Raw genomic sequence first — 13,706 nt, 5'->3', positions numbered from 1 at the left:
CAGAGCTAGAGATCTTGAGGAACTGTTTATAAAAGGTTCCCCTATGCACCTCTAGTAACTAAAACTTCCTGAATGTCTGAGTTTCACTTAAATTTCTTGAGGACAGAAAGCTAAATTGAGTTCAGAGGCATACTCATGTACACTTGACAGGGTGCAACCTGTATAACCTGTACGCTAAAAGGCGCTGAGGAAACAAGTAAAATGCATCCATGTAGGCTTAGCGAATAGCCTTGGTGCTGAACATGCTGTTGTAAAATGGCATCCAGGGTTGCAGAGGCTCTTGTGGCTGAGGAGAAGCTCAGCAGCACCAAGGTGTTGGATACTCATGTGGAAGCAGACCCCCAGGCTGCTAGCTCATGTTGAGTTTCCCAATAATCAACATAAACACATGGAGCGGATGGACCATTGGATACCTCTGGGGTTATTCAGCTGCTGTGTTTTCCCCAGTACTTTGGCTGCCAGGTTCACACCTTACCATCAAATCATGCTTTAAAAACATATATATCTGTTGTGGTTGTATAACTTCATGACTGTAAGGAGAAGCATGGACCTGCGTACCCAGTAACGCCACTTCACTCCATTCATCTTGGGGTCTGCTCAGTGGATTCTGGCTATGCAAAATGCAGTATTTTCCTAATGTGCTGCTGAATTCAGGATTTCTTTCCTTTGGAGTTGCTATTTTGCTGAAGCCAGGTGCCTGATAGTTTTTTCTGACAGTCCTTTGTGGAGACAAGAAATCTCCTAGCAGCTGCTTCTTATTTTAGGCTGTTCCTCTGGGGAGCAGCTAATTGGCTTACAAGGCTGAAAACGAAGAGTTGGGTTTTGGCACTAGCATGCCTGGCACAAGATAAGCATTGAAAACATTGTATGAGCATGAGGCTGCCAAGCAGATCCTGGTAATAGAAAGGAGAGCAAAAGAGGAAAGCAACGTCTTCAGTCACTTCAGTGTGAGCTTTCCAAAGGTGTCCCACGATAGCTCAGGTAACTGTAAGCTGTAAATGAAGGGTGTTTTTTTTTTTGCCAGAAATTGAATGATGCTCCACCTAGGTGCCCTTAGTGGTGATGGATGATTTTATATACATGAGGTCTGGGAGTAAAAAAAACATCCTTTTAGTTACTAAAAAAAAAAAAAAAAAAAAAGAAAAAAAAAAAAAAACAACAAAAAGAATTGACCAGTGATTTAAGTAAAGACTGATTGAAGGGACTGACATTCTCAATTGCAACACATCTTTCAGGGGAAAAAAAAAACTTTACAAGTTTATTATATAACTTACATTTACACTTTATCAAGAGAACTTATAAAACAAGCGGTTTGAAATGCTCCTCATTCCCTTAAAGCATGAATTTCAAAGTGCCACAGCCAAGGAACAGGTTCCAACATTATCTTACACAGACTATTCATGTATAAAATGGTTTGGTAAATGTGAGGTGTTTATTTAAATGAGCACATATAGGGATACAGACTAAATAAAAGTACTTGAACACCTTTGTTATTACATACACAGTTATAGGTATAATAAAGGAAGTAAGGCCAACACTGCTCTTAGGTATCTGGATAGATGGGAGGAATGTGATTCAAGCAGTGATCAAAGGCGCCATTTTGGAAAAATCCATTCTCATCGGTTCCATTGGAGACCATGTCTTCAGATACACACTGTGCTTCAGAGATTGCATCATAGCCTGAAAGCGTGACAAGTTGTATGGACATAATTTAGGACCAGTACATATAAGGAAGGAAGCAAAGTCTGAATGCAGTACAGCGTTAATGAAAAGACATGATTTACCATCAAAGCCTTACCCAGGAGATACACAAACTAATCTCCATGGGCACTTGTGTCATAGCGTATGAGGTTCCCATTCATTTCTGCGGAAAGCTACCCATGTTCAAGGGCAGCACAAGTATCAGTATGACTCTCTTGAGGCTTTACAGTTATTATCAGAATAGGATGGCAAAACAATGAACGGGCAAGGATCCTACTAAGTGTGTACTAAAAGTGATGTTGTCCTCTTGTTTTGTGTGTTTTTCCTTTTAACGGCACTTTGGAAAGTATTCCATCTGTCTCCCAGCTGCTCTATAGATCTTAGAGCAATTTGGATCCTACATTTGTTGAATCCCCACATACTGCAGAGGTGAGGTCTGTGTAGACAAGTGTCTGGGGCAAGTCAGGCTCACAGGATGTGCAAAAGGGGCTGTGCACAATGTCATTCTTAGCCTACGCAGGCTCACCATGCTGTCTGAGTTGAACTTTCAGCTTTCCTTTCTTCACATTGACTGCATTCACCTCTTGCCCCGTCCTTCTCCCTTCAGCATCTGTCCCTGTGTCCACACTTCTAGCATCAATGTGCAGTTCCTCCTGCATACTCCAGGGCACTGTCTGCTGAGGGCTGGACAACCTCTTAAGCCTTCTTCTTCAATCATTTCCTGATCATCAAGTCTTCCCTGCCCCCAGCATTAAACATTGACTCCTTTATGTTAGTCCCTTGACCTACATACTATGTTTTACCCTATCATCTGCTTAGGGTTGAGGCTTGAAGAATGCATCTGGATGACCTTCAACAGAGGGGAGTGACTGCATCAAGAGCCCTCCTATCACAATTTAAATAACCACTATTGGCATTAAGTCAGCTGATGCAACATATGGAGCAAGATCCTTCTTCCTGCTAAGAACATGCCTGTCAACTAACTGCCTGATGCAGAAAATCTCATATTAATCTCATTCATGTGAATTATGAGTCAGTGTGTGGGTGGCTGACCCTTAAGGCACCAGGGCCTGGCTCCATTCTCTGCTTGATAGAGGAACTCCATGGAGATGTTAAGAAACAACTTTGATTTTCTGTGCCTCACTTTCCCTTCTATAAAATAAGGTTGTTTGTTCTGCTTTGTGTTTCTCATCTTTTCAGGCTGCTTAACACAGCAAGCACATGAATCTAGATGAGGATGAATCTAACTGCACCAGGCTTTAAGTGAGGCCTTCAGGCTGTGTGGCACCTGGTAATGACAGATCCTGGAGCCCTGAACATTTCAGAGTCCTGGAGTCCTCATTTCAGAAAGAAATGTCACTTCAGTCCTTAAAATCTAAAGCACTTTACTATTTTATACTGCTTTTATTATTAGAGGCAAAATTCTCTACTTACTTGCATTTATGCATTTCCCTACAGCACATTAATTTAGTGGCAGTTCATGGGTCAAACTCTAATAATTCTGGCATGCAGCATATGGCCTAAGTCCCTGAAAGATGAATCTAGCCTGCTTATCTCTGCTGTGTATCATTCCAAGTGGAGTAATAAGTATTTTGATAAGTGTTTATGATATGCTAATTTATGTGTGTGTTTATGATATGCTAATTTATATTTGATGAGTCTGTATACAGGGTGGACACACCACCACAGATGGACAAAACCCAAGATAAGCATACACCTGAGAGACTGTTATTAGATTCCAGATAGAATAAGCTATCCAAAGTCCTGAACAGAAAATAAAAATTTATTGCCTGTTAATGTAATTCATGGAACAGCTGTTTGCCAGTCACATTTGGCATTCCTGTGAGATGAGAACTCATTTAACATTAATGGTGCTATAAAAGCCCCCAAAAAGTTAATAGCTAGCCTTGATGAATCTTGCAAACCTGAATGGTTCTATTTTATGCACAAAAAGATGAGCTAAGATTTATATGTGTTTGTATAATATACATATCATTTCATCCACATTTATGTTTCAGAGTCTTTAAGTATTTACATACCTCAGTAAGCATTATAAAAGCAAATTTTTAGAGAGAAATATTTTATAATAGTTTAGCCCCAGACATAAAAATCAACTGTTGTTGAAGTTGGTGTCTTGCCATAGTATTATTCTTTGCTCCTACAATTTCTCTTGGAAAGTTTATTTAGTCTGTTCTTTAAATATTGCAGTCTGTCAATATGAACTTGAAATTTGATGTTAATATGAAGTAACTATGTTTTAGTAACATCAAACTTAAGATTAATGCAAAAGAATTCAAAGTTGAAGTTGAAACTTCATCTTAAACTTTTCCCTTGTGTTAATCACTGATGAATGCACTTTCTAGTACGGAACACGAGGCAAATGCATGCACTCTCTGAACAGAGACTACTTTAATACAAAACAAACAGGAAAGTCAGCTCTAATTTTGTGGTCTGACTCAGGCCCCATTTCAAAGAGCATTTAAACACATGTTTTCACTATTGTCCCTAGCTGAGATGCTCTCCTGAATGCAGGCACGAAGAAAAATGTATTGGGTGATAAGTAAAGAATGGAGTAAGTGGTGGTATTTCATAGCTCTGATAATACTCATACTGTGTTTGATGTCAGTAATTCTATTAATTCTTAATTATAGTTTTAAAAGTAGAAAAATGCTTTCTAAAACTAAGTACTGATTGAAATAATCTTCTAAATATTGTAGCTCACAGAAAATTTTACTCTACGCAAATCTGTAGCTAAACAGGGAAATAATGCTGCAGTGAACGTGCAATACACAGATGGAAAGGAACTTCCAAGCAAAAAAGAACTACCAAATACTGTTAGTGGAATTTCTCAAAGCAGTACCTTTCAATTCTGTAAATACCAGTGCTGTGAAGCAAAGCCATCCATTTATTCTTAGGCAGGCAGGAAGTTCCTGCTGCTGCTATTTTCTCCTGAATCTTGCTAACTATGTTCTCAACTGCAGTCTGATCAAAAAAACCTGCCTGAGCACATGCGAAGACATGTACAATGAATAGCCCACTCAATAAACGTGTCAGCTCTCCTGAAGGTTTGTGTTCTCTCTGACATCCAACATAACCAAGGCAAAACCTGTCTGTTAGACCAATATAGAACTAAAGAAAAAAACTGCTTTCCTTGTGGGATTTTTATAGATCCAGATGAATTTCAGTGACTGAGTTTCAAGTGCAAACATATTTTTGTAATAATACTGACTTCAAAAATATGTTATTTTCCCATCCTGCTAAAAATATCATGCAGATAACTTTTTATAGGTAGAATAAATTACCTGTTGAAGCTAAAGGTGCACTGAGTATGTGATAGCCATTATGTCTCAGAGGATTAAAGCAATGGGATTCCCCTGTTAGCACATCACTGGTGACAGACTGGTCCATTGTTCTGTAGCAGTCTCCATAGTGGAAACAGTTTTGTATTGAGTGAAAGCTGCCTTGGTAACCTGAAAACAGATATTGCATACACATTTTAACACTCCTGCAATAGATTCTGCTCCGTTTCTGTCACAGTATTTCATTACTATTGTGGTTTTTTTTCAGTTCCTCAGTTTTAACTATGGAAAGATGACCACACTGTTCTAGAAGGCATAATCATATAAAAGCTATGTCAGACTCGGTCCCTCAAGGTGCTGTGGACTGTGATCCCAGTCTAGCAAAAATGTCAAGGATGTGCTTCCTTTCAGGCAATAGAAGAGACTGGATGAACGAACTCCATAACCCACTTGTGTTCAATCAAAGCTAAGTATTGAGTACTTCACTGGATGCAGTCCAGGATACTCACTCCTAAGGGAAGGATTTTGTAATGAATTACTGTTAGTACAATAATGTAATATTTAAATGCTCTGTTCACAGCATAGTAAAGTCTTCTCCCATCCAGCATTCATTACACGCTGCTGGAGAAAGCACTGTTTACTCCTTAAACTTCTCCTTTCCCAGACTGCCTTTATTTCAAATGAAAATGTTTCCGCGAATACAGGGCTACAGTCTGCAAGCAGAATGGCACTAGAGGTTCAGGTCTGACTCCACATGGACATCAGGTGAAGACTTTGTGTTCAGCTACAGCAGGCATGTCCAACCCACAGCCTGCTGGCCACGTGTGGCCCAGCACAGTTCACACTTCAGCCCATCCACTGCCCTGCGTCATCATAGCAGCAGCTCTGCCCAGAGGTTCAGCCCAGCTCCTCAGCACCAACCACACACTGAGTTACCACTGGTGTGCTGTGATCCCCACCTGGGCTGAAACCAAGCAATGGGAGGCAATGCAGTGCTAGCTCAAGTAATGGCAAATAACTTCATGGATTCTGATACATTGGCTGAACACAGTCTGGTGAACAGCAAAAATACACAGCCATGCTTTCCATTTTGACAAAGGAATTTGAGAGCATTGCGTGCTTGAGAGCACGCTGGGAGGTTCTGTGAGCCCTAAAGGGCACACTGGGAAGCATTCGGTCACCCTAGGTGACACACCTGAGCTCTGGAATGCTCTCTAGGATACCCTAGGAAACACCAACGGTCCTGGGAGTCCAGTGGGGCTCACTAGCAACATTACAGTTGGTATCCAGGCATAGGCTCTGTGATATCATAGAGTGCGGCATAGTCACGTTGGCTGCCCCTCCCAGTGCAGACACACGAGACAGTTGATCTGTCCTGGTGACTACTGCTGGATCTCTGAAGCTCTGCTCTGATTGAGCACCGCTTTGCGTTTAGATTGTTCTTTGAGAGCAAACAGGATGAAGTACATCCTGACTTTCTTCCTAGCCTTCGTTATGACCACGTCTCCATCCATTAAAAAGGAACCTGGCTGTTCCAGCTCTCCTGATGGGAAGAAAAAGCTGGTCCCTCCTGAGGTGCAGCTGCTGCTTGACTTTGAGTACCAGAACTCCAACTGGCCCGGATGGACTGGCCCTCCCTCTCGCCCCGGATGGGTCCGCTACAGGTTGTGCAGGGCTGGTGTAACAGAGTGCTTGGAGCAGCAGCCCTTGCTCACCAAGCTGAAGGCCGTCATCTTGTCCAGCCCCCTGGGCCGCCTCTGGGACTATCTGGACCGAGCAGGGAAAACCTGGCTCCTTACGGATATCCTGATAAAAGTCTGTCGTCTCTGCCTGCTGACAATTGCCCGCAGCCTCTGGAGAAAAGTAAGAAGACCTGAGGAACAGGTGAGTGATTGAGATGCATCACACAAGACGTGGGCTGGTGGTAGGGAGAAGGGAACCACAAAGACCTTGTCCATGATAGTTCCAGGGAAAGCAGACCCCAGAAAGTCCATTACCTCTCCCAAAGGACCAACTCAGCCACAGGGCTGACACCCACTGGGAGCCCCCTGTGCAACACGGTGCCTGCTGGAGGTGGCATGAGCCCCATGTGCTGCCCTGAGCAGTCCTGTGAGGCTGGACTACCTCCAGAGAAAGCCAGTCCCTGAAAGATAATCCTCTGCAAAATAAGCCTGCTGCCCTTTCACTGTGCCCATGTTCTGTCACTTCCAGGGAGCTGGACAAATAGACTTAGCTTCCATAGAAACAGACTGCTTGGGAAAGGATGAAATTAAGTATTACAACCGGCTCCGCCAGTTGGAGGCCAAGATAGCCTTAATGGAGGAGTACCAGACGACCCTCGAGGAATTCAACTGCCAGCAAAGAATTCACACTGACATCACTAAGGACAGGGCTCAGCCCTGTTTCAACAAGGATGCAGCAACAGCAGGCGATGCAGCACAGGTACCTGAGAGATTATAGCATAATAATAATGTTATTATATTATATAAGTTATATATATTATATAGGACCCACCCCATGCTCTTTAAGAGACTCCTGCAAGACCTCTCTTATCAGAGATAAATACCCCTCACAACCATACCTGATGTGTGCCCTTGCTTTTTAGCAGTATGCGGTTTTGTGAAAAACTTTTTTGAAGGATGAAGCACAAGAAGAGTAGAATTTCAGCAAACATCTCCACTGAACAACTTGAGGACTCACTGAGAATTGCAGCTATTGCCACTGGACCAGACTGATACGTTCGTTTCGCACCAGCAAGGTCGCATATCTCACTAGCTTCATGTTTTTGTTTTTCTCTATTTTATATGTTTCGATAATTCCATTTGTGTATGTTTCAATAAAGATTAAAATATATTACCCGTGTATGTATTTTTGTTTTCACTAGTGGAAGTTCAGAACGAATTGTACACAAAGAAGTTATTTAGCAGTACAACTTAATTGCTGAGGAAGCAATTTTACAATCTACAAGTTCGTGTCAGCATCTTAGAAGGTGTTCTTTGCTCTCATAAGAAAACCTGAAAGCATGCAACAAGATTTTATACCAAACATGGCCTGATCTAATTCTTCCCCCCAGTAGCATCTTCCTCATTCCAGACGTGATGCACATCAGCTGCACATTCAGATGAACTATTTTTCTATCACCTTCTCTAACTGGTCCTTCCTAAATGTTCTTCACTTGATGACTGAAACCAACCAAGTAAGGCTTAATATTCAGTAGAATATGCCATCAGGAGTTTTCTGAAATTGACAGGAAAAACAAATAGGGCTGTTGTCCTTTCCAATTCTACGCAGTAAGAAAGAAACATTTCCTAAAGAAAGTCAGGGAGGAATTTGTACACTGCACGATGTACAAGGGACAAGGTTTTTTATAGCTAAGAAAGATCTCCTGCCTTTTCCAGTTGCTACCAAAGTTTGATCAAGGGGATAACATCAGGCAAAGCCAAGGCCCGTCTGTTCATTCCGGTAGTGTTTTTCTACAACAGTAATAAATAAGGCGAAGTGAGGCAATTCTGTGGTAGAAATGCAAGGAATTCATCCAGCGATGAAAGCTTCACTCTGAAGTTTTACAGTTTAATATGTGTTTTGGCAGAACAGACAAGGATTAGATGATTCATCTCTTGAAAATCTGTGATCCTCCACCACAAAAAAAGCTGATATCCCTGATCAGTGAAGTATGAATGGATGGTCACATTAGATAAAGACTCTAAACACACTGTGCCAAACAGACCATATTTGATGCTATGTCAAGGGTGGCCCAGAAATGATTCTCCTTAGAACAAATAGAAGCCAATTCTGTTTACTGAATGGAGAGTCTGGCTCAAAAAACCTACGAGCCCTTAGGAGAGGTAGCAAGCCATACTTTGATGTGGTTTTAGGTACAGAGCTTTACTGATGGCTTTCGCTAATTAAGCTGGCTTTTCTGTTTACCAAACATAAACAACATCTTTTGAGATGAGCAGTGGAAAAAAAGAGACACTTGGCTTCAGATGAGGTATAACTGGTTACAGAGAGCACTTAGATGCATTGCAAGAGAAAAACCTGAACATTTTCCAGAACATCTGCCATATGCATCACTTCTAGGGAAAGCATCATGTGTATTTTCTGTCTCTGTAATTGCTGCTCTTTTGCCATGCTCCCAAGCTCACCTTTGTTAAAACAATTAAAATCTTTATGATCTACATGGCTGGAGCAGTGGCTTATAAAATCCAAGAGCAGTCAAGCATGACAGAACTGATAGAAGCTAGTTGGATCCAGAACCAGCTCACAGCCTATGGATAAAGGCTTCTTTTGTGGTGTCTTAAGTTACCCTCTAGCTGCTCAGGAAATAGTGTCTGAGGCAGATAATTGACCCAGAATCAGAGGTCTGAAAAAGAGCTGCCACAGCTGCAGTTGAAAATGTAGCTAGTTGGATATCTGTGTCGGAAGGTGGAAATCAGACTTGGAGTGACCAACCCTACGCATACCTCCAGGCTGCAGTACTGCAGGATCAGGGAGCTGCTTTGTCAGTAGTATTTTCTTCAGGTGTTTTATTACTCTTTCTATTCTCCCGCCTGTTGCTTCATCAGAACAGTCAGAGTTTCTTTTGGTAGGAGGATGCTGATGGCCTTCAGTAGCCTGGTGTCATTCAAGAGACCAGTCAGTCTGCTTGACAGGATTTGATCCTCATGTAACTCTGACACTAACAAAAAGGGAAAATCCCCAGCTTGCTTAAATGCCATATTCCCAAACACCAAAGTAATTAGATGAGACTAAAAGGCCATGTGAGCTAAAGCAACCACAAGGGCTTTTGTAACAACTGGCACTCTTGCCAGATAAGGTTTCATGAATTTTACAGCAACCACAGGAAATGAAATTGCTTGCAGACAACGTAATGTTTACTTTGGATATGTAGTACAAGGCAGAACTTTACTACATTTATATATTTTTTAAACATTTGGTATTTAAGAAAAATGCTTTTGGTTCACTCCATTTCACTGTACAATCACAGAATCTTCGGGTTGGAAAAGGCCTTTAATAGCAACAGGTCCAACCATCAACCTGATCTACTGAGTCCCATCCATAAGCCTTGTCCCTTGGTGCCACATTCAAGCATCTCTTAAATAAAACTGCCAGTGATTGTCACTCCCCTTGCCTCCATGGACAGCCCATTCCGGTACTTACCCACCTGCCTCATCACCTGAGAAAAGAGACTGACATCTCTTGATACAAACCATTCTCTGATTCTCTGGCTGTCCCTGCAACCACCTTTCAGATACTTGCAGAGAGGAATGAGGTCAGCCTCAAGCCTCCTTTCCTCCAGGCTGAATAGTTCCAGCTCCCTCAGTCACTTTTTGTAAGGCTTGTTTTCTAAAGCCCATTTTGCTATGGTTCCTTTAGGTTTTCTGAAATGTTTTACTTCTACCTGGCTTACCTCCCACATACCTATCACAGAAAGTATGAGGAGCTCAGACATGATTAAAATCTCCTAACTAATGGTTTGTATAGTCGGAATAATACAAGTATAGTTGTAAATAGATAGCTAGAGAATATCTAAGGGAAAAACTCACCAAATCTGAGGCCTTCAGTCAAGCTGGATGATGTTGAGGCTCACCACAAGAACTCCACAAAGGAGCAATCTCCATCAAGAGATGCTGCCTTAGTGGTGGTCAGCCCTTAAATGGGATCTAGGAGTGGTGGAGTCAGGCTCCACCAGTTCTGGGAGCACAGCTGAATTACCTTCACCTGTGCTCCCACAGCTGACTCATCACTTGCCTCAGATGGTTAATCAGAGGTTCAGGCTGTGATTTCAGTTCAGGCTATTATTTTTTGTCAACATAGACTTCAGGTTTCCTTTCACTTTGATTGATTCAAATCACATTTTCTAAGGTTAATTTTCAGGTGAAGAATTAACTGAATGGCCTGTCAGTTTAAATGAACTATTACATGTTTTATGTGCAGTACAGGTAGAAATATAACAGTTCATACAGGAATAAAGTGAATTCCACACATAAAATTTCGCTAAAATTCTGCTTTGAAATAACTTCTGTCAGAAAATCTGCACTTTGCCACCTCACACAGCACAGCAGCTGCTTCTGTAAGGCGCAACCTGGAAATTTAAGCAGCTTTAAAATGAAGGATGTAATGAACAAATGATTGGAATATGTCTATTCCATGCCATCTTGTGTCACTCACATGGACGTACAAATTATTGAAGTCCTTCAGATTGTGTAAGATTTCTGAGGAAAAGACACATCAGGTATAACTAACTACAGGATTCTACTGCCTGCCAAATTCTTCCAGCATATCCTGATTTCCGTGTGATCTTACCACAGCCAGGCTTATAAACATAAACACTGCAGCTTATTATTCTTTCACTATCAGTATTTCTGCTACCAGCTTGATGCAGCTTGTTGTGAAAACTGCAGATCCGCAGTATTTATATGCTCCTATACAGGCGCCAACTTCTACAGCTAAACTTACACAGCACTCCTTTTGCAGCAGCAATTCAAAGCTCTCAAATCTCTAGGGAATCCATTAGAAAAATGTGTTATTAATGAAGTCAGATGCAAAGAAAGACTTAAAGCAAGCAGAACTAAATACAGGTTACAGATCAATTGATTTCAAGGGCTGCTAATCAAAATTGATTTTGGACTGACCAATTCTGTTATGAATTTATAATAATACATTTGGCCAAAGTGGAAAATTATTGCTTTTTCAAAGCTTACAACATAACTCTTAGAAAGCAACAATTCATTCAAAAGGAAATGTGGTTCTCTTAAGGAATAAAGTCAATTTATTTAAGTGGTTCAAAATTTGTTCTGTCTATGCATTTGTTTCTGCCACAGTAATGAGCTGCTAAACTTTCCTCTTGTGGTTTGTAGTTATTTAGCTCATTATAGTAACATAATCATATATCATTATGTGCTATCATAAATCTGCCACTTTTCCCTCACAGAGTTAATCTTTTAAAATTGAGTAATCTGTTGAGCATCAGGTTGAGTTAGTTTTTCCTTTGGCACAAATCATTTAATATAATCTGCTTTAACTTTTCAGGCTAAGGCCTTCCAACCAAAGAGCAAAAATGGTCCTCGGGGACTGGAGGGCAGAGGGAAGTGTTGGGATACAGAACCTCATTGCAGCTGTGAACTGTTCATTGGGTTTGTATTAAAATCCTGCATTGCCTTAGAATTTATTCAGAGAAAGCAAAGCTCCTATATTACCCACAGGTAAATTAATGGTGTGTAATATCCCACCAGCCCAGAACAACCTTATGCAAATGACAGCAGAGCAGTGAAGAGAGTTTCAAAATGCTGTTTATCTGCCTGTACAAACTCACGTGCTTGGTTATACTTGCAACCAGACAGATGTCCTGCACACTTTTGTACTGTGAATATTTACCACACTTAAGCAGCACACCATCTGGATTACATAACATATTTATTTAGTATGCAAGCTTCTGCTACTGGAAGAATCTGTGATAACTGTATCACTTGCTAATTTATACCTCAAAAACTGTAGAGGTCCCACAGCAGAACTCAGGAATAGGAAAATAAGCTCCCCATTAAAAAGGCTGAGTAATTCAGAACAAAAAACTGTTTTAAATGAAGCAGTGGGGTAGCTGCCCAGCTGCTGCCATTCCTGCCCTCAAAGTACACTGACACTCTATAGCTCTGCAGTGTGTCTTCGCAGATTACTATGTATAACAATAAACAAAACTGATGAATATCAAATAGGAAAATAATCTTTCTTTATCTAAGATCACAACTGGTACAGCATCATTGGTGGATAGAACAGAACACTGCCAAAGTGTGCATCTCTTCATTTATTTTAGCAAGTGAGCTAAAAATGACTTGGTGTGGCAGAGTCAGTCTGCCTAAACTGGATGAAGGCTGGATATTTGGATATTCAGTCAGGCAAGGCACACAGCTGGCTGGCATCTACTGTCTTGTGAGAGCAACCCTTCCGTGACAATCAAGGAGTGAGTCAGCACCATTTCACTTATGTTTGAGTCAGAGTTCTCTGTGGGTGTAATTCATTCTCACAAACACCTTTGTGAAATCATGTCCTAAAAAGAAGCCGAATAAATGCAATAGATATGCTTTCCCTATTATAATATAATATCACTGTTAAAAATGGTCTGTAATTTTGACCCAATAAAACCATGTAAAAGGTAGGAGTTCCCACTGAAACGCTGTCAGACCCTTCACACAACAACATTAGCAGAAAATGCAAAAACTGGAGTAAATTATTTTTTCCCAAGTAGGAATCAGAAAAGTTGAAAAAGAAGGAAAAAGAAGGAAGTTACCTTGAGATCCCTGCTGTACAGATTGGTTCTGAAACTGAGCGTATGGTTTGTTGGGTACTCCAGAAAACTGCTGCCCATTGGGTGACTGGCTGTGCGATGACGGAGAGCTGTGCTTCTGCAGGAGGGAAGGTGGAACTAATGCTTTCAGGGGGCTGACAAGCGGAGAGATGATGTTGGGAGCCAGCCTAGAAAAAGGAAATACAGAAAAACTTCACATATCAAATATGGGAGAATGAAATACTTGAAAGGTCCTACAGATGCGACAGCAAGATTAGAGAAACATTTATTTTGCAGCTATAAATTATGCTGCAAAAGAAAGATAACAATGCATTGCTGCTTTCAGGTCTTTATTAGCAGGGAAGGCAGTTAGAAAATGATTGATGTTTCTTTACACTGACTTCCTGTATTAATTACAATGACAG

General features: G+C 41.1%; 3 protein-coding genes across 3 annotated transcripts in view; 2 read left to right on the top strand and 1 right to left on the bottom strand.

The window, feature by feature from the left end:
- The window catches only part of LOC107307923 (uncharacterized), a 201,861-nt gene that overhangs the window by 44,298 nt on the left and 143,857 nt on the right, over positions 1-13,706 (top strand). The gene's annotated exons all lie outside the window — the stretch shown is intronic.
- Positions 1,414-13,706, bottom strand: part of LOC146753328 (zinc finger protein GLIS1-like) — a gene marked incomplete at its 5' end in the record, with an annotated part of 53,463 nt that continues 41,170 nt past the window's right edge. The window contains 3 exons of the mRNA XM_085529339.1: positions 1,414-1,680; positions 5,004-5,171; positions 13,285-13,469. Coding sequence (XP_085385465.1) covers positions 1,544-1,680; positions 5,004-5,171; positions 13,285-13,469 — 490 coding nt within the window. The remainder of the gene's footprint in view (positions 1,681-5,003; positions 5,172-13,284; positions 13,470-13,706) is intronic.
- Positions 5,413-7,853, top strand: LOC146753329 (uncharacterized). The gene is made up of 3 exons (XM_085529625.1): positions 5,413-6,884; positions 7,212-7,442; positions 7,639-7,853. Exons 1-3 carry the CDS (start codon positions 6,459-6,461, stop codon positions 7,657-7,659), a joined length of 678 nt encoding a protein of 225 aa, XP_085385751.1. The 5' UTR covers positions 5,413-6,458; the 3' UTR covers positions 7,660-7,853.

Source organism: Coturnix japonica, chromosome Z (genome assembly GCF_054131305.1).
Source record: "Coturnix japonica strain WE chromosome Z, WE-NBRP24, whole genome shotgun sequence".
NCBI lineage: Eukaryota > Metazoa > Chordata > Aves > Galliformes > Phasianidae > Coturnix > Coturnix japonica.
The sequence above is the reverse complement of the archived record's forward strand: the minus strand, read 5'-3'. Positions and strand labels throughout refer to the sequence as shown.